The sequence below is a fragment of the Mesoplodon densirostris genome, chromosome 10 (genome assembly GCF_025265405.1).
Source record: "Mesoplodon densirostris isolate mMesDen1 chromosome 10, mMesDen1 primary haplotype, whole genome shotgun sequence".
Classification (NCBI taxonomy): Eukaryota; Metazoa; Chordata; class Mammalia; order Artiodactyla; family Ziphiidae; genus Mesoplodon; species Mesoplodon densirostris.
Genome location: NC_082670.1, coordinates 58,034,984 through 58,056,670, shown reverse-complemented (window position 1 = coordinate 58,056,670; position 21,687 = coordinate 58,034,984). Strand labels below are relative to the sequence as shown.

The 21,687-nt window shown below is 37.7% G+C and overlaps 1 protein-coding gene and 1 pseudogene across 3 annotated transcripts in view; one reads left to right on the top strand and one right to left on the bottom strand.

Moving 5' to 3' along the window:
- The window catches only part of FBXL2 (F-box and leucine rich repeat protein 2), a 91,510-nt gene that overhangs the window by 41,590 nt on the left and 28,233 nt on the right, over positions 1–21,687 (bottom strand). For 2 of the 3 annotated variants that reach the window (XM_060111030.1, XM_060111028.1), the window contains exons 3-5: positions 10,631–10,685; positions 10,311–10,385; positions 4,327–4,421 (exon numbers count right to left, since the gene is read on the bottom strand). In XM_060111030.1, the coding sequence (XP_059967013.1) occupies positions 4,327–4,421; positions 10,311–10,385; positions 10,631–10,685 (225 nt within the window). Of the gene's footprint in view, positions 1–4,326; positions 4,422–10,310; positions 10,386–10,630; positions 10,686–21,687 lie in introns of those variants that run through there. The other variant, XM_060111031.1, reaches the window with a different exon arrangement.
- Positions 18,915–19,302, top strand: LOC132497505 (large ribosomal subunit protein eL31-like; annotated as a pseudogene).

The following is a 21,687-nucleotide window of genomic DNA, read 5'->3' as shown; positions in this document are numbered from 1 at the left end:
GCAGGGGATACGGGTTCGTGCCCCGGTCTGGGAGGATCCCATATGCCGCGGAGCGGCTGGGCCCGTGAGCCATGGCCGCTGGGCCTGCGCATCCGGAGCCTGTGCTCCGCAACAGGAGAGGCCACAACAGTGAGAGGCCCACATAACGCAAAAAGGAAAAAAAAAAAAAAAACTATCTTCATTTACAGGTGATATGACTGTCTACATAGAAAATCCAAAGTAATCAACGAAAAAGCTACTAAAACTAATGTGAGTCTATTCAGGTTGCAAGATAAAAGATTAATGTACAAAAATCAATTACATTTCTATTTACCAACAATGAACAATCAAAAATTGAAATAAAAAATGTCATTTACAGGGCTTCCCTGGTGGTGCAGTGGTTGAGAGTCCGCCTGCCGACGCAGGGGATGCGGGTTCATGCCCTAGTCCGGGAAGATCCCACATGCCGCAGAGCGGCTGGGCCTGTGAGCCATGGCCGCTGAGCCCGCGCATCCAGAGCCTGTGCTCCACAATGGGAGAGGCCACAACAGTGAGAGGCCCATGTACCACAAAAAAAAAAAAAAAAAAAAAAAAAAAAGTCATTTACAATAATATTTCATAACACTTAGGGATACATATGACCAAAGATGTGCACAACTTGTGCACTGAAACCTGCAAAACATACTAAGGGAAATTTAAAGACACCTAAATATATAGAGAGATATACCAGGTTTATGGGTTGGAAGGCTCAGTACTGTTAAGATGTCAATTCTCCCCAAATTGATCTATGGATTCACCATCATCCTAATCAAGATGCCAGCAAGCTTTTTTGTAGAAACTGACAGAAGATTCTATAATTTATATGGAAATGCAACGAATCTAGTCCAGCTAAAACAAATTCGAAAATGAATTAAGTTCGAGGACTAATAAAACCTGATTTCAAGACTTATTATAAAGCTACAGTTATCAAGACAGTGTGGTTTGGTGTAAGATAGGCAAATAGATCAGTGGAAAATACTGAGAGTACAAAAATAGTCCCATAATTATTTGGACGAATGATTTTCAACAAAGCTGCAAAGGCAATTCAGTGGGAAAAGGGTGGTCATTTCAACATATGGTGATAGAACTGAACATCATACACACAAAAAATAAGTATCAATCTATACCTCACACCATATACAAAAATCAACTCAAAATGGATCATAGGTCTAAACTACATAACTTCTAGAAACACAGGAGAAAACCTTTATCACCTTGGGTTAGGCAAAGATTTCATATGTAATACCAAAAATATGATTCATAAGAAAAAAATTGATAAATTGAACTTCATCAAAATGAAAAACTTCAAAAGACAGTTAAAAGAATAAAAAGGTAAGCCACAGACTGGGAAAAAAAATTTGCAAAACAACATATCCGATAAAGGATTGTATTCAGAACATATTAAGAACTCTCAGAATTCAGTGGTAAGACAACATACAATCTAATGAAAAAAAGGGCAAAACAACAACCAAACATTAGAACAGACATTTCAACAAAGAAAATATATAGATAGCAAAAAATACATAAAAAGACACTCAACAGCATTAGTCATTAGAGAAATGCAAACTAAAACTACAATGAGATATCATGGTTCACATCCCTGGGAATGGCTAAAATTACAAAAACTGACCCACCAAGTACTGGCAAAGACGTGGAAGAATTGGAAGTATCATACACTCTGGTGGGAATGTAAAATGGTACAATTTTTTGAGAAACACTTAGGAAGTTTCTTTTTTTTTTTAATTAACTGATTTATTTATTTATTTTTGGCTGTGTTGGGTCTTCCTTGCTGTGTGCAGGCTTTCTCTAGTTGCGGCGAGCAGGGGCTACTCTTCGTTGCGGTACGCGGGCTTCTTATTGTGGTGGCTTCTCTTGTTGCAGAGCAGGGCTCTAGGCGCACGAGCTGCAGTAGTTCTGGCTCACGGGCTCTAGAGCGCAGGCTCAGTAGTTGTGGCACACGGGCTTGCTCTGCGGCATGTGGGATCTTCCCAGACCAGGCCTCGAACCCATGTCCCCTGCATTGGCAGGCGGATTCTTAATCACTGCTCCACCAGGGAAGCCCTGGAAGTTTCTTAAAAAGTTAAACACACACCTACCAAATGATCTAGCCATTCCACTCCTAGGTATTTACCAAAGAAAAATGAAAACATATGACATATAATGTCTCACACAAAAATCTTTATGGCAGCTTTATGTGTAATGGAGAAAACTGGAAAAAATCCAAATGTCCTTAAACAGAGGAATGAATAAATAAATTGCATTATATCCCATACAATGGACTACTATCCATCAATAAAAAGGAATGAACTACTGATACACACAACATGGATGACTCTCAAAACAATCATGTTAAGTGAAAGAGCTCAAGCAAAAAGGAGTACATACTGTATAATTACATATAAAATTTTAGAAAATGCAAACTAACCTATAGTGACAGAAAGCAGATCAGGGGTTGTCTAGAGATGAAGCAGAGACGGGGTGGGAGGAAGGGAGGGATTACAAAGGCATATGAGGAAAATTTCGTGGGACATGAATACATTCATTATCTTAATTATAGTATTAGTTTCATGGGTATATTCATATGCTAAAATGTATCAAATTGTATACTTTAAAGATGCACAGTTTATTGTATCTCAATTATATATCAATATAGCTGTTAAAAATCCATAGAACTTCATATATAATGATGGAGCAGGAGTTACAGAGAACATACATGCAAGATCCATTAGAACCGAATTTTAATCAATTATAATTACTACTGTATCTCCAGTGCCCAAATCAGTGCCTGGTATAGTAGAGGCTCAACAAACACTTGTAAACAAATAACAACCACTCACACCAAAACAACAATACACACGCAGGGGCAGGATAGAGGCCAAAGTTGGTTCTAGGTGATTACAATCAAAAAGTGAAGGCAAAACAAAATTCTCTCTGAATCATGATTCTGTGATTATGCTTATCATTATTTCTCACAGTAATCTGGCCTCACATATTAAAAATTTATATATATTAACATAGATTTCTGCTCTAAAATTTATGGTAAACCAATAACATTCTTAGCTTTACAGAATAGTTTTGTTATAGTTTTGCTTTATAGGATAGTTTTTTCCTCATCTTGGCTCTATTCCAAGTGCCAAGATGAGAATGTGTTTCTTTGATATTCCTCACTGACAATCCATATCTTCACATTTATTTTAGTTTCTTTAATGGAACCACTATTAGATTTATGTTCTCTATTACAAGTTGTCTTAGGACGTATTCGGTACATTTAAGCTTCCTGTTAAAGCAGAATCAATCTATTCCACTGGTTTACAAAGCTTTTGAAGTATCAGAAAATTCTGATGATCTGAATTGATTAAAAAAAAAAACCCTGTGCTCCATAACACAGAGGGAATGTTTTGATCCTTAAAAGATATTGATATTATGAATTGATTTTCTTAGCAATGGAGCAGCAGATGTTTCAATTACAAATTCTACTGTCTGAAATCACTGTACACTGCACATTCTTACTGGAGGTCTGTGACTGATTATACTGTGGTATGCTTAAGTCTCCAAGAGGCAGTCCGTTCCAAGACTCTAGGGGCAGTGTGTGTCCTAATTTAGCCAACTTCAAGCAATACAAGAGGCCACAAGGATAAAGACATAAAGGTATTAATTATGTCCTGTCTCCAGAAAAGCTCAAAGCACATGTCCTTAACAGTGGAGTGATAACATTTCCAATAAATAATGGCTATCCAGTAAGAGGTGGGCAAGCATTTGGTTGCATCGGGTATATCCAACTATTATAAACTATTATAAAATAAATGTGATAACCACAACCCATTATGATTAAGCAAAATCCCAGGTTATGCTAAGGAATTTTTTGAAAGAATTATTTGGTAAATTAGTATAATTTATACAAGAAGGTAGCCACGATTATGAGAAGGAACCTAGGAAGATGGGAAAGTGAAGAAAGGAAGAGAGGTGAATATCATAATATGATTATGTGCCAGGTACTACATACGTGTTATTTCATGTGATACCCAGGACATTCCCATGAAAGAGCTATAACTGTCTTCTCTTTGCAGAAGACAGAACTGACCACAAAGTGTTTGTCCCAAGGTCGCATCCCTGTCAACACTGGAGCTCGGTTTCCAGGTCAGGCCTGTTGGCTCCAAAACCATGATATTCTCACTACTCTATGCAAATTACCATAGAAAGATTTTAACAGAAGAAAAGCAAATAAATAATATGCTTGGTTTCTTTTTGCTGATGAAAATGGCAGCTACAAGCTGCCACGATAGAGTGAGTCACGGTGGACTGACTTACTTCAAGGAGGAATCTCCAACGCCAATGCAACCTCGCAAGCTGAGCTTCCTCAGGAATCCACCGCATCGCTTTGAGATGTTTTCCACCACTCGACCCTTCAATGGAGAAAGTTGGAAAAAATTTTATTTCATGCTGCTTCTCTAACAGCAAAATAACCTGAAATTTAGGAACTGAATATGTATTTCCAGGTGTAATAGAAGATATTTCGGAACATTCCTCCAACATCCCACTTCTGCTCCTAGTGTATAAAGGGGCTGCAAGCACTGAAAAAATGTTTTCAATGAAAACATTAAGTATTTTTTTAAAATCACACACTATTTTTTGAAAGCCTTGACTCTGGAGTTAGGCCTTCCTTAGCCAGGGTTCATGGCCACTCCATCAATTACAAGGCTTTTTGAGGTCAAGCTTTTTGGGAACACTGCTGTGCTGGGAACACAGAGATCTAAAACAATGTTGCTCAAAAAAAGAAATTCTATTTTAGCTAAACATTACCACTCTAAAAATCTGAAGATGTATCATAAAATCTACTCCTCATTCTTCTTAGCAATCCCCTATTTAAACACATTTGCTTTAAAAATGGGAACTTTGGCTGGTACTGGCAGATACATGAGGGGAGGAAAAAAGAAAATGAACATTGATTAAACACTTCTACTTTTTCAGGCATGATTTTAACACTTTATTGTACCTGCTATGGCTCATTTAATATTCACAACAAGCACATGGACTACTGCTCCACACTGAAGTAAGGAAGAGTTTATGTATGGAATACAGGAAATCCCTTAGGATATCTCTTAGTATTAATATGCCCTCTGATTAAAGTCAATGGAAAACTAAAAGCCAATCCAAGGAGAGTACTCATGGCTTCAGGAATGATGGTTTGGGTCACTCTACCAGGTAAGGAACCACGACCAGCTGAGGTGCTTGCTGAAGACAAAGAGAATACAGAATGGGAAGCAGAAGGTAGTTATAAATACCAACTCTGACCACATGACCAGTTACAGAAATTAGGACTATAACTGTCAGAAGTATTTTCTCCCTATTTTATTATGAATGCGTGTGTGTGTGGTACAAATACATATTTTTTTCCTCTTTTATCCCCTTATCATGTGACACAACATGTACTGACTTTATGTCATAAGTATTTAAGTACTGTCAATTCTACATCAAAGTATTTAAGGCACAGAATATCAAAAAGAGTGAAACTGACTCTAGGACTTTACCTCCTCTTCTGAGGAAGGGCTGAGTGTCTTTCGGGTTGTATGCTGGATAGCTGTATCATATTACGTGGAATTATGACCTTTGTTATCACCTTTATTTGGAAATAAAGTATGGTTTAAGGACATGCCTATGGGTGCCAAGTTGACAACGGGTGAACTTATGATGATTAATTTTATGTGTCAACTTGACTGCGACACAGGGTGCCCAGACATTTGGCCAAACATTATTCTGGCTGTGTCTGGCTGTAAGGGTTTCTGGATGAGATTAGCATTTGAATCAGTAAACTGAGTAAAGCAGACTGCCCTCCCTAGTGTAGGTGGGCCTCATCCAATCAACTGAAGACATGAATAGAACAAAAAAGGCTGATTAAGAGAGAACTCCTGCCTGACTGCTGAGCCAAACAGTGGTCTTTTCTGGCCCTTGGACTTGGACTGAAACATCAACTCCTCTTGGATCTTGAACCTGCCAGCTTTCAGACTGGAATTTACACCACTGGCTCTGCTGGTTCACAGGTCTTCTGACTCAGACTGGAGCTACATATCAGCTCTCCTGGGCCTCCAGCTTGCTGACTGCAGATCTTGGGACTTCTCAGCCTCCATAATCACATGACCCAATTCCTTATAATAAATCTCTATATCTATATTAATATACACACTTTTTTAACATCTTTATTGGAGTATAATTGCTTTACAATGTTCTATTAGTTTCTGCTGTATAACAAAGTGAATCAGCTATACGTATATATATATATATATCCCCATATCCCCTCCCTCTTGCGTCTCCCTCCCACCCTCCCTATCCCACCCCTCTAGGTGGACACAAAGCACCGAGCTGATCTCCCTGTGCTATGCGGCTGCTTCCCACTAGCTATCTATTTTACATTTGGTAGTGTATATATGTCAATGCCACTCTCTCACTTTGTCCCAGGTTACCCTTCTCCCTCCCTGTGTCCTCAAGTCCATTCTCTACATCTGTGTCTTTATTCTTGTCCTGCCCCTAGGTTCTTCAGAACCTTTTTTTTTTTAGATTCCATATATATGTGTTAGCATACGGTATTCGTTTTCCTCTTTCTGACTTATTTCACTCTGTATGACAGACTCTAGGTCCATCCACCTCACTACAAATAACTCAATTTCATTTCTTTTTATGGCTGAGTAATATTCCATTGTATGTATGTGCCACATCTTCTTTATCCATTCATCTGTCGATGGACACTTAAGTTGCTTCCATGTCCTGGCTATTGTAAATAGTACACACATATCTTACTGGTTCTGTTTTTCTGGAGAATCCTGACTAATACAGATTGGATCCATTATCTTCATTTTTCAAATAAAGAAATTAAATGATTAAATTGCCAAGATTACACTTTAGTGAGTAGTAAAATTGGGGTTTATAACAGGTTTAACTGACTCTAAAAGCTGTATGTTCTGCACAATTACCACCTCCACAAGGGAGAAAACATTGAAAAGGCCATTTTGTTTCATTTTTAATACTTATTATCCTCACTTTATAAAACAGCAATCTTGACACTGAACTCTAAGCACTAAGAATTCACTAGGACACATCAAACCACAGTATCACAGAAGCAGGGCTCACACATATTATATCTGGCTAATAATTTAATTAAGTTGAAAATCCAAACTCTGATATTGCTGGCGACTTTATCTATGCTTTCTTGAGTCTTATCTAAGTTAACAATTAGTTTTTGAACCAAAACTCCAGACACCTGTAAAATAAATTTCTGTCAGTGGGAGGAAAAACATTATGACTTGGAAATCCAAGATAAATATTTAAGTACTAAATAAAACAGCAAAAACAACTCCACACCAATGTCTACAAATAGAGCACACCATCTATTTTCTCCATTTCAAGTGAGTCATGTTTATACAAACTTCCTTTTTTGGAGTAAAAGTTTTTGTACTGGAATAAAAAAATTACATTCAGAATTTTCTGTTCCACTGTTTCCAACTAAGAGAAAAAAAATGAGTAAATCCTTTTCAAATGCCAATGACACTGTGTAACATCTATTAGATAGTATGTTGTAGGTATGCATTTTAGAAAGTAGGGCTTTACAGAAAAAAAAAAGGCCTAATGGAGAGACCCTTGGACTTATGAGTTTTAGATAACATACTACTTGGTTATTTCTCATTTTTGGCCTCACAGAATCTTTAATGATCATGAAGACTAACAACAAAATGTTCAACTTTTAAAGGCATGGAAAATGCCTAAACATCAGGGAAACCTGATGTTTACTTAGGAGAGAGTGATGCTCAAGGAGAGGCCCAATGCACATTAGTCACCTACATGTGCTATTCTGCCTTTTCTTTGAAACTCAAGTCATGAAACCCACTGTTCGAGGTATCTACTCTCTCTTCTTACTAGGTGAGTGACCTCAGGTAAGTTACTCAAACTTTCTGTGCCTCAGTTTCTTCAACATGGTGTTTTTGAGAGGATTAAATTAATTAATATACAAAAAGTGCTCAGAAGAGTGCCCGGCACACAGTAAATACTCTTAGTCCTGATCCTTGGCACCTTCTCTCTGCTCTCAACAGATCCATAAATCACCACTTTCGTCCCAAAGAAATGAATTTGAGACCATGAGTTTATCCATGGGATGTTTCCCAGTATAAGCATCCAGAGGGTCCTGTTAGTGTCTATGGGAGGCCCCACACTTGGTTCAGAATCAACCTGGATTCAAAGTGGTAGCCCAAAGGGGGAACTAAATAGTATTAGACTATATTTTTCACATGTAGTTCTCTACATAACTGGTAAACCATAAACTGGTCTGTCGTTGGTGGAAGTACTCAAGTACTTCTGCAATATGTTTATATAGCTGTAGGCAGCAGTCAGCTAAAATTGTGAAATCAAATAATGCACAAGGTAATGACATTTACTTAAAATAGTTTTTTTTTTTTTTTTTGACCGCACTGCACTGCACGGCTTGCAGGATCTTAGCTCCCCGATCAGGGATCAAACCGCATGGAGTCTTAACCACTGGACTGCCAGGGAAGTCCTGAAATAGTATTTTTTAATATCTGAATTTAAAAGTTTTTTATGTGCATTCCAAAAAGTTGTAGTTTGGAAAAATCATCAAAGAAAACTGAGGAGACAATTAAAAAACTACAGAAAAAATTTTTTTACAAAATTTTTTTAAAACAATGACTCTTTGGCCAGAAGAAATGACCACAATTTTTGGCATTTAATGTTCTCCTCAACATCACTAAGTAAGACAATGAACCATGAACTACAGATTATCAGTTTGAAGGGGAATTACATGTCAGCATGTTTGGGTAGGGCACTGCTGCAATCGTGAAGTCTGGAAAGAGCATTAAAGAATTCCTGATTCACGGACTGGAGTCCAAGCCAGGAACTAGAGCTTATCTTTCCAGGGACGTGAGAAGCCCTGAGGCCCCTGCCAGCTTCCAAGCTCAGAGCACAGCAACCTGAGCAGTGGGAAATGCTGTGCTCAGCCCCACCTCCTGTAGGGGCTTCTGCTCCACTGGTTTGAGATGGAACCAGAGCCTGGCAAGCAGCAAGTAACCTAGAGAAGGAGGTGAAGGGCCTCCACCACTGGCCATTAGTTCTTGTAGGTAACACCAGCTTAAGTGAGTCACAGGAAATTGTTTGGGCCCATCTCACTGTTAAACACATGCATTTCCTTATCCATTAAAAAAGATACAAAGCAGTCTTCCCTGGTGGCGCAGTGGTTGAGAGTCCGCCTGCCGATGCAGGGGACACGGGTTCGTGCCCCAGTCTGGGAAGATCCCACATGCCGCGGAGCAGCTGGGCCCGTGAGCCACGGCCGCTGAGCCTGTGCGTCCGGAGCCTGTGCTCCGCAACGGGAGAGGCCACAGCAGTGAGAGGCCCACGTAGCAAAAAAAAAAAAAAAAAAAAGATACAAAGCATATACTTCAATAAAAACAAGTGATAAACATGCCACGTGAGTAACTGAATTAAAATACAATCCCACTATTGTAACTGAGTTGGCTAAACTAGAAATCAATAAGGTTTTACTAACATTGGGTAGATAATAAACTTCAACATCCCCAGACCCTTAAAACAGCACTCCCAACAATTACTATGTACAATGCTCTTTATTACTTCCCTGTTTCTTTTTGGTTATAAATTGGTATTTAATATTAAAGTTGTTTTAAAATAAACTTTTCTCATTTGATCTGGTTTACCACTCTTAAATGAGGATATTTACATATTTCCAGATAAATACACCAGAATCCTGGAATTATAAAGGCTCTAAGGATTATTTCACTTCTTCATTTTATAAGTAACAAAACTGAGGCACTGAGAGAGTAAATGTCTTAAGTGGCTGAGCTGGAGTTATATCTCATAATTCCAGCCTCATTCCTGAGTCCCTGCTTCTGCCATTTCTCCATTCCTGATGCTAAATTAGAATTCTCAATGGAGTTTTCAGATCAATAAATATTTGTCAAGAGTCTCCTAAGATTAAAGCATTGAACCAGGTGTTAATGATACAGGTGTGAGGCTTTGAAAAGCTGAGTGGTAAAACTTACATTATAAACATGATCAAGGGGGAAAAGTAAAAGTCTGTTACTGATAAAAGTAAAAAGTAAAATGCAAACAGAATTTTGGTCTTGAAGTATGCAAATATCTTCCAGGTTTTTTTCCTCTCTATTCCACCTTGGCACCTTAATATTAAATCTAAATGCAGCAAAATAAAAAGGCAGGAAAGAGTGAGCAGTTTACTTAGCTTTTAAAAAAGTCTTTTGTCTAAAACAAGGTTAACTTACCTCTACATCTGTTTGAAAGTTAAAAAGGTCTATTCTTTGCCAGTTGCTTCCATCCAGGGCTAAGATATTCCAAGCCTGGGAGGTTGGGAGAGATTAGGGTGAAAAAGATACATTTATTGAGACTGTTAAATAAAGTCTTGATTCAACCTTTATATTTCCAAATATTTATTCATGATAGACATTAAGCTGATAATCAAATGTGGAATTATGATAACATTGTATGTTAAATATAAAAGATGACATTTTAATTTTTAACTTGAACTCATCCTCATTCTAATAAAACTTGTATTTCTTGATTACAAATTTGGTTAATACTCTACCTTGGAAATCTGTGCACATCGGCACAAAGTTACTATATCCAAGAAGGAAAATATTCTAGGAAGAAAGGGGAAAAAAGCACAAAAATGAGATGGTGTTAACATTTTACAATATTTATAACTTGAAAGATAAAATCTAATGAGCCATCTGGATATTCATAACTTTTTCAAGATTCCTCAATTCGTAATACACGAGTGCACTATAATTGTTCATCACTACTATGACATATTAAATGTTTGCACATTCCTAAGCTGTTTTAGACACACTACACAAACCCCCTTAAACCAGAATTCATTAAACTTTTATTTCCCTTGTTCTAAGTCATGGACATGGAACAGTAGATCATAACCTGTTCTATTCAAAGACCAATCTCTCGGGACTTCCCTGCTAGCGCAGTGGTTAAGGCTCTGAGCTCCCAATGCAGGGGGCCTGGGTTCAATCCCTGGTCAGGGAACTAGATCCCACATTCATGTCGCAACTAAGAGTTCACATGCTACAACTAAGGAGCCGGTGAGCTACAACTAAGGAACCCACCTGCCACAACTAAGGAGCCCACTGGCCGCAGCTAAGACCCCGTGCAACCAAATAAATAAATAAATAGATGAACACAACATCAATCAGTGAGCTGTGGGAGACAACTTTAAAAAAAAGAAAGAAAAGGCCAATCTCTCACCTCCCAGGCATTGAGCCTAGTGAGGGCAAAATCATTCTAATTCCTATGCAAAGCCCACTTTTGGTGGTAGATGCACGAAACAGACTCAGGTGCCTGAGCCTCAAATAACACAGCCAAGAAGAGCTCAACAATAAAACCCATTCACTTTTTATCTATCTGTTCACAGTGCAGAAAGATGGAGCTCATTTCCTGAGCAAAAGCCAAGAAGCTACAGAAGATGGGAAAGATGGGGAAAAGGAAAAGCAGAGAGAAGCAAACAAAAGCTTAGTTGACACCACCAGTCCCCCAGTGGAAGCAGTAGCTGTCAGCACGGCAGGGTCAGAGGGAGGTTCTGACATTCTGGCAGTGGACATGAGCTGCTGATGACAGCACAGTGGCAAATAGCTGTGTGTGCCTCAGCGCTCCGCAGTCACAGCTGAAAACAAAGAGCAGCTTTCCTGAGAGACAAAGAGTGGATGGGGACGAGGTCAGGGACAACAATAGGGTCTCAATCCCCATAGTACCGGAAGGTAAATATGAGAGCCTGTGCCTGTGTGTGTGGAAGGTGAAATGGCAAACAGCCACCTAAAATGTTCTCCAAAATTCTCCAAAGGTAACAATCAGCAGTGCGTGGAAAATCCATGGGCTTGGAGAAGACAGTAGATCCATAAAACACCAGAGCACTGCACCCTACAATAAAGCACCCACAGGCAGCACCATGGGGCCAGTGACAGCGCAGATACTGTTCTACAATATAGGCTCCAGTCATCTTCTAGAGAAAAGCAAAGGATAGAAGCATAAGGGCTGCACTGATCTTAAAAGACTCAATGGAACTTTGTACATAGGAAAATGCCGATGGCTGGAAATGTGTACTTATATATAGTAAACATATTTCACGGTGTCTGCACATCTACATTGCTTCTATGGTAATACATCTTGCCCTACCACCACAAATGTCTGTGTTCTGTGCCATACGACCATTCCACAATGAGCCACAACTGATCATCAGCTCACGAAAAGACCAAGAACCAGATAGGGAAATGAGTATGGTACAGTAGAATCACATCACACACTGGCATTGGGTTCTAAAGTACAAGCTGAAGGTAGAAAGGAGTTAACTAAGTTTCTCTTGAAAATCCCTCAAGAATGTACCACCTTGGAGACCAACGTATTCTATCACTTCTCAGTAATAATAACAATACTGATAATCATAGTTAACACTGATTATGCACTTACATGTGCTAGCTGTCACTCTTTAATTGTCACAACAATGCCATGAGGTGCTATTACGATCTCCATTTTACAGACAGGAACACTGGGCACCCGCCAAGGCCACACAGATAGGAAGAGCGGAGCCAGAATTTGAACCCAGGTAGTCTGGCTTGAGAGCCCAAGCCCATGGCCCTACACAAAGTGCCCTAGAAAGTTTAACACAGCTGTTGTTCCCTCAGGATTAGACTAGAATCTATTTCTTCAACTGCACAGCAGATGAAGCAGTCTGTGTTGAGCGAGCATGCTGTATGGAAAATGTTTCTTTCCTTCTTCCTCCCTTTCTTTCTCTCTCTCTTTCTTTCTTTCTTTCCTTATGGCCAAGCTGCGTGGCTTGGGGTATCTTAGTTCCCTGATCAGGGATCGAACCCAAGCCCTGGGCAGTGAAAGCATGGAGTCTTAACCACTGGACCTCCAGGGAATTCCCAAAACATGTCTCTTTAAACACTAGAATCACACTAACTCAAACAAGATACTCACACATTCGGACACAAGTGAGAATCAATAGCTGGAACACAAGTTTGCATTTCTCATCTCATGCTTACTACCCAACATTATGATTACTGAATGAAAAAGTAGATTGTCTTCATTATTTACATTATCCCCCCAACACACACACACACACAGATACTTGAATAGTTAAAGTTAAATAGGCATGATAAGGGACTTCCCTGGTGGTCCAGTGGTTAAGACTCTGTGCTCCCAATGCAGGGGGCCCGCGTCTGATCCCTGGTCAGGGAACTATATCCCACATGCATGCCGCAACTAAGAGTTCGCATACCACAACTAAGGAGCCCATCTGCCACAACTAAGACACGGCACAACCCAATAAATAAATATATATATATTTTTAAATAGGCATGATAAGACTCTAAACTGCCAAACTAAGCCAAATTCCCAAATCATGTTCCAATGAATAAAATAAACACCCTGAATGACAGAGCCTGGAACATTGGCAATAGAAACAGAGATAGCTAAAGGAATAAGAGTAGTCAGAAATCAGGTTCTGGCCCTTCCAAAACTTTTTTTTTTCCTGGAAATTGCTTCCTACCTCAAATGTGTTAACTTCACCCTTCATTAGAAAAGCACTAAAATTGCAACTTGGTTATAAATAAATACACACAAGGGTATACAGGAATGGATGTACTTCTGGACTTTGTTTTCTGCTTCACTGGTCTGCCTCTGTGCCAATAAGACCCTGTTTTAATCATAAAGCTTTAAGCTCTTGATGTCTGGTAACGTTAAGCCCAACTCTGTTTTTCTTTTGTTAAAAATATTTATTTATTTATTTATTTACTTACTTACTTATTTATTTAGGCTGCCCTGGGTCTTAGCTGTGGCTCGTGGGATCTTCACTGCGGCATGTTTAGTTGTGGCAATGCAGACTTCTTAGTTGTGGCATGTGGACTTCTTAGTTGCAGCATGTGTATGGGATCTAGTTCCCTGACCAGGGATCAAACCTGGGCCCCCTGCGCTGGACCACCAGGGAAGTCCCCAACTTTGTTTTTGTTCAACAAAATTACCTTCGTTATTCTTGGCTACTCTTTTTTTTTTTTAATTTCCACTTATGTTTTAGGATCAGCATATCAATTTCCACAAGAAAACTTTATAAAATTTTATTGGAATTATGTTGAATTTATGGAAACTTTGGGGAGAATTGAGATCTTGACAATATTAAGCCTTCCAACCCAGAAACATGATATACTCCATTATTTATTTAGGACTTCTTTAATTTCTCACAGTAATTTTTGTAGTTTTCCACATAGATGTTTTGTTCATTTTTAGATTTTTCCCCCTGGTTATTTGATGATGTTACTATTAAAATGGAATTTTTTTAATGTCATTTTCTAATTGTTGCTAGTATATATAGTTAACTTTCATATACTACGTCTTGCATACAGCAACATTTCCAAATTCATTTGTATATATTCTAGTGATTTTCTATAAACAAAATCAATATATTTGAGAATAATGACAATTTCCTTTCTTCCTTTCCAATAATTATACTTTTTATTCTTTTTCTTGCCTTACTGAAGTGGTTGTGATCTTCTCTAGTACCAATAATCGTAATGAAAGACATCTTTTTCTCTTTCCCATCTCAGAAAAAGCTGTCACTCTTTAATCATTGATTACAATGTTTACTATAGGGCTTTCCCCCTGCCTTTTTAATTTTCTAAAGTTACTTTGCTACACGCTATAAAATACCTCAGCTTTGCACATGCATGGTTTTAACAACATCTCTTTAACATTTGCTTATTTCCCCTTTAAAAAACATATTAAATATAAGAGCAGATAGTACATAGAGTTCCCATATATTACTGCCATTTTGAGAAACACATAACACACACACACACAGTTTCCCCTACTATTAACATCCTGCATTCGTGTGGCACATTTGTTACAATTAATAAATTAAGACTGACACACTGCTATTAACTAAAATCCATAGTTTATGATAAGGTTCACTCTTTGTATTGTACTATTCTATGGATTTGACAATATATCCACCATTACAGTATCATACAGAATACTTTACCACCCTAAAAATCACCTGTGCTTGACCTGTTAATCCCTTCTATCCTCCTCATGAACCTCTGGCAACGACTGCTTTTTTTTTTTTTTTTAATATATTTATTTATTTATTTTTGGCTGTGTTGGGTCTTTGTTGCTGCACACAGGCTTTCTCTAGTTGCGGTGAGCAGGGGCTACTCTGTTGCGGTGTGCAGGCTTCTCACTGCGGTGGCTTCTCTTGTTGCACAGCACGGGCTCTAGGCACGCGGGCTTCAGTAGTTGTGGCACACAGGTTCAGTAGTTGTGGCTTGTGGGCTCTAGAGCGCAGGCTCAGTAGTTGCGGCGCACGGGCTTAGTTGCTCTGTGGCATGTGGAATCTTCCTGAACCAGGGATCAAACCCGTGGCAGGCGGATTCTTAACCACTGTGCCAACCAGGGAAGTCCCGACTGATCTTTTTAATGTCCCCATAGTTTTTCCTTTTCCAGAATGTCATATAATTGGAATCATAAGTATGTAGCTGTTCATATTAGCTTCCTTCACTATGCACATGCCTTTAAGGTTCCTCCATGTCTTTTAGTGGCATGATAGCTCATTACTTTCTATTGCTGAATGATATTCCACTATATGGATGTATCACTGTTTACCCATTCATTTATATAAGGACACCTTGGTTGCTTCCAGTTTTGAGTGATTATGAATAATCTTGCTATAAACATTTGTATGCAGGTGAATATGTTTTCTACTCAGTTGGATAAATACCTAGGAGTGTTGAGTGCTAGATCATGTAAGTTTAGAATCTGCAAAATTGTCTTCCAAAATGGCGATACCGCTCTCATTGCGGTGGTTTCTCTTGTTGCGGAGCACAGGCTCTAGGCGCGCGGGCTTCAGTAGTTGTGATACGCAGGCTCAATAATTGTGGCTTGCAGGCTCCAGAACACAGGCTCAGTAGTTGTGGTGCAAGGGCTTAGTTGCTCCACGGCATGTGGGATCTTCCCGGACCAGGGATCGAACCCATATACCCTGCAGCGGCAGGCAGATTCTTAACCACTGCCACCAGGGAAGTCCCTGTCTTGATCTCTAAAACTCTAAACTAAGTCAGTAGTGTCAGTCCTCCAACTTGGTTCTTCTTCAGTAATGCACTGGCCTTTCAGAGTCTTTTGCCTTTCTATACAAACTTTAAAATAGATTTGTCAATATCCACAAAATAATTCTGTGGTATTTTTTATCGGCATTGTGTGGACTCCATAGATCAACTTGGGAAGAATTAACATTTTAACAATATTGTGTCTTCTTATCCATGAATGTGTAACATCTCTTCACTTATTCAGACCTTCTTTGATTTCTTTCACTGGAGCTGGAGTTTTCATCATACAGATCTTTTGCTAGATTTATACTTAAGTATTTCATTTTTTGAGGCTAATGTAAATGGTATTGTTTTTTATTTTAACTTCCAGTTGTTCACTGCTGGTGAACAATACCAGAAATGGCAATAGGAAAGCAATTACCTTCTGCATATTAACCTTGTATCCTGCAACGTTATATAACTGCTTATTAATTACAGGAATATTTTGTCAATTCTTTTGGATTTTCTACATACACAATCATGTAATCTACAAACAAAACCAATGTATACCTTCCCAATGTATACTTTTTCTTTTCTTTTCTTACCTAATTGTATTAGGTAGGACTTCAGCAGTACTGTGATGAATAGTAGTAGTAAGAGGGGACATCATTTTCTGGTTCCTGATCTTGGGGATAAAGCAACCAGTTTCTCACCGTTAAGTACACTGTTAGCCTTAGGGGGTTTTTTTGTAGATATTCTTGATCAAGTTGAGGAAGTTCCCCTCTATTTCTGGTTTGATAAGCCTTTTAATCATGAATGAGTGTTAAAATTTGCCAAATACTTTTTCTGCATCTACTAATATGACCATATGATTTTTTTCTTTGTTAGATCATTGATGTGATTATGTTGATTTTTTAATGTTGAGGCATCCTTGCAGGCATGAAATAAATCCCACTTGGTTATAGTGTATAATTCTTTTTATACATTGTTCAATCTGATTTGCTAACTTTTTTTGAAGACTTCTGCATCTGTGTTCATGAGAGATATTGTTCTGTACTTTTCCTTTCTATAATGTCTTTTTCTGGTTTTGGTATTAGGGTAACGTTAGCTTCACAGAATAAGTTAGGAATTATTCTGCTTCTATTTTCTGGATGACAACATAGAGAATTAGTGTCATTTCTTTCTTATGTTTGGTAGCATTCACCAATTAAATCATCTGGGTCTGACGTAGTAATTACATATATGTAATTGTGTCTGAAATGTATGACAGTACATTGTAGACACGATGTTCATTTACCCCTAAAATACTCACATACTTCCTAAAAACAAGGACATTCTTTTTCAGAAACACAGTAAACAGGAACTAACACCGACACAATACTATAATCTATAGATCTTATTCAAAATCTGTCAATTGTCCCATTAATGGTCCTTAAAACAAAAGAAAAAAAATTTTTTCTGGCCCAGGATCACATATTGCATTTATTTGCCAGTCTCTTTAGTCTCTTCTAATCTAAAACATTTTTTTCAGTCTTTATCTTTCATGACTTTGCTACTTTTGAAGCATATAGCCAGTTACTCTGTAGAATGTTCTGTCATGTGTCTAATATTTCCTCATTAGACTCAAGTTATAATTTTTGTCAGGAATGCCACAGAAATGACATTGTGCTCTTCTTGTGCATTACATCAGGAGGCATATGGTGTACATTTGTCCTATTAGTGGTGATGCCAACTTTGATCACTTGGTTAAGATGATTTCTGCCGGAGTGCCCCATTATAAAGTTACATTTTTTCCCTCTGCAATTAATATATATCTTGTGGGAGATTAGTTGAAACTATGAAAACGTTTTGTTTCTCAAATGTCATACCTTCACATATCTCATTATTTCAAAAACTGGTAAATAAAGGAAAAGAACGTCAAGCATTTATCCTGCCTTTCTTCTATATAAACTGTAGCACTGTGTAATCAAACAGAAGTGAAGTAATTCTTTATAAAAGCATTCCATATCATACATCGTTTATACATGGAATCTAAAAAAAAGGGTACAAATGAACTTATTTACAAAACAGAAGTACAGTCATGGATATAGAAAACAAACACGGTCACCAGGGGATAAGAGGCGTAGGGATAATTTGGGAGATTGGGATTGACATATACACACTACTATATAAAATAGATAACTAATAAGAACCTGCTGTATACCACAGGGAACTCTACTCAATACTCTGTAATGGCCTATATGGGAAAAGAATCTAAAAAAAAAAAGAGTGGCTATATAACTGATTCACTATGCTATACACCTGAAACTAACAACACTGTAAATCAACTATACTCCAATAAAAATTTTTTAAAAGGCATTACAACTAATAAATGAAGAAAAAGAATCAGAATATCATCATTTTGCAGCCCCAATAAGTTAATGATCTAGGCAATAAGCATACATAGATGCCAGCACAAAAAAAGGAAACCAAACAGTGTGTAACTCCTAATAAAAGAACACACCACCACATAGTCTTACTAAAGGGATAGAACCTGAGTCTGATCAAACCTCTGGATCCAGCTGTCAATTTCCAAGAAATACAGATAAAGGAAACATGCTGAAATTGCACCATAAGGCTGCAATTAGCAAAACCCAGACTGTGGGAACTTCCACAATACATATCAAATAACCCAAGTTCTTCAACAGATAAAATGTGTAGAACAGAAAGAGATGGACAGGAGATCTGCTGATTATCAGAGACTTAAAGATTTATTAAATGAGCAAGACTAGCTGTTTTTTCCAACTGGAGCCCAGCAAGATGACTCCCACAAAGAAGGGTGGCAAGAAGAAGGAGGACCAGTCTGCCATCAACGACGTGGTAACCACAGAATACACTATCAACATTCATAAGCACATCCATGGAGTGGGTTTCAAGAAGCGTGCCCCTCAGGCACTCAAAGAAATCCAGACATTCACCATGAAGGAGACGGGAACTCCAGATGTATGCACTGACACCAGGCTCAACAAAGCTGTCTGGGCCAAAGGAATAAGGACTGTCCCATACCGTACCTGTGTGCGGTTGTCCAGAAAAATGTAATGAAGATGAAGATTCACCAAACAAGCTCTACATGTTGGTTACCTATGTATTTGTCACCATTTTCAAAAATCTAAAGACAGTTGATATAGATGAGAACTAACTGCTGATTGTCAAATAAAGCTATAGAACCGCCAAAAAAAAATGAGCAAGACTAAACTGTAATGACTAGGGATGCACATATGGATGACAGATCTATAAAGAAATGAAAATACAGTGACAGTTATAAAAGTCAAGAAAGTGTTATTTCTGGAGAGGGAAGCAGTTATCATTTGGATGAGAAATGGAGGTGCTTGTTTGGTGACTGGCAAAGTTTTATTTATTGACCTAAGTGATGGCTAGGATATTTGTCTAATATTTGTGTTTTGTGTGGTTCTCCAACTATATATTATACTTCATAATAAAAACATTTTTAAGAAAAAATGTTTCAAAGAAGCAATAATGGAAATTGATAAATACTTGAAACTGAATAGTAAAAAGAAACACTAAACTTCAAAACTTGTGAAATTCAACAGAAGTAGAGCTTTGAGACTATCGCTCAAAGAACTTATCTACTATTAGATGAGGGAGCTGAAAAATAACGAGCTAAATGTCCAACTTAGGCAAGCTAAAGAAAACACAGTTAACCCAAAGAAAGACAAAGAATGGGATTTAAAAAGCTAGGAGTGGAAATTGTTAAAAAAAAGAAAACAAAAAAATAGAAAATAATAAAACCAATGTCATCAAGAAGACAAGAGGATGTAGAGAAAAGGGAATGCTTGTACACTGTTGGTGGGAATGTAAATTAGTTCACCTACTACAGAAAACAATATGAATGTTCCTGAAAAAATTTAAAATAGAATTACCATATGATTCAGCAATTCCACTTCTGGGTATATGAAATAAAAACAGGATACTGAAGAGATATATGGCCTCCCATGTTTACTGCAGCATCATTTACAAGAGCCAAGATATGGAAACAACGTAAGTGCCTGTCAACCAATTAACAGATAAAGATGTGGTAATACTTACAATGAAATATTACTCAGCCATGAGAAAGAAGAAAATTCTGCCCTTTGTGACAACATGGATGGATTCTGAGGACATTACGCCAAGTAAGATAAGTCAGAGAAAGACAAATACTGTACGATATCACTTATATGTGGACCTAAAAGACAAACTCATAAAAACAGAGTAAAATGGTGGTTACCAGGGTCTGGGGGGAGGGGTAATAGTAGAGATGCTGTTTAAGGATACAACAACCTTGCAACTAGTAAATACATAAGTCCTAGAGATCTAATAAACAGTATAGTGATTATAGACAACAATACTGTAGTATTAAGACAAAACATGCTAGGAGACTAGATCTTAATTATTCCCATCACAAAAAATAAATGATAATTATGTGGTGTTCATAGGTAGCTAACACTACAATGGCAATCATATTACAATATATAAATGTACCAAATCAACATGTTGTACACCTTAGATTTATACAATGTTATATGTCAAATACATATTTTTAAAAAACTGTTACCACCTTTGGAAACACTGGCTTTATCAAGAGCTGTAAAAATGTTCTCCTCCTTTGATCCAGTAATTCCTCTTCAGGAAGTTATCATAAAGAAATAATTCAACAAAACAAAAAATTTTAAGTGGTTATTTCAGCATTATCTAAAATTTTTAAAAAGCAACAAAAAGTTTAAGTAAATCATGACTTATAAATTCCATGGACTATTAAGCAGCCATTGAAGTGGTAATTATGAAAAGTATGTGGTAATAGGGGAGAGTAATCATTAAATGTTAGGTAGGAAAAAGCTCAGAGGAAAATGCTATGTTCCATGCACTTCCAACTAAGCACAAATAAATATATATATGGGCCAAGAGTAGAAGGAAACTAAACTGTGCAAGATTTCCCAAATACAGCGTGATTTTTTGCAAACTGTTTCCTCTGCCTTGAATGTTCCCACACACACATACATATGCATACACACACATAAGTACACATTCAGATACATTCCCATACACAAATAAACATGCCCAATACACATACTCCCATACACACATATATACTAATGTACACAATGTTCTGGGCATAAAAACAGATACACAGATCCATGAAACATAATAAAGAGCCCAGGAACAAACCCACACATATATGGTCAATTAATTTATGACAAAGGAGCCAAGACATACAATGGGGAAAGAGCAGTCTCTTCAATAAATGGTGCTGGGAAAACTGGACAGCCATATGTGAAAGAATGAAACTGGACTCCTGTCTTACAACCACAAAAATTAACTTAAAACAGATGAAAAGACTTGAATGTAAGACCTGAAACCATAAAAGTCCTAGAAGAAAACACAGAGGGTAAGCTTCTTGACCTAAGTCTTGGAGATGATATTTTGGATTTGACACTAAAAGCAAAGGCAACAAAAGCAAAAATAAACAAATGGGACTATATCAAACTAAAAAGCTTCTGCACAGCAAAGGAAACCATCAACAAAATGA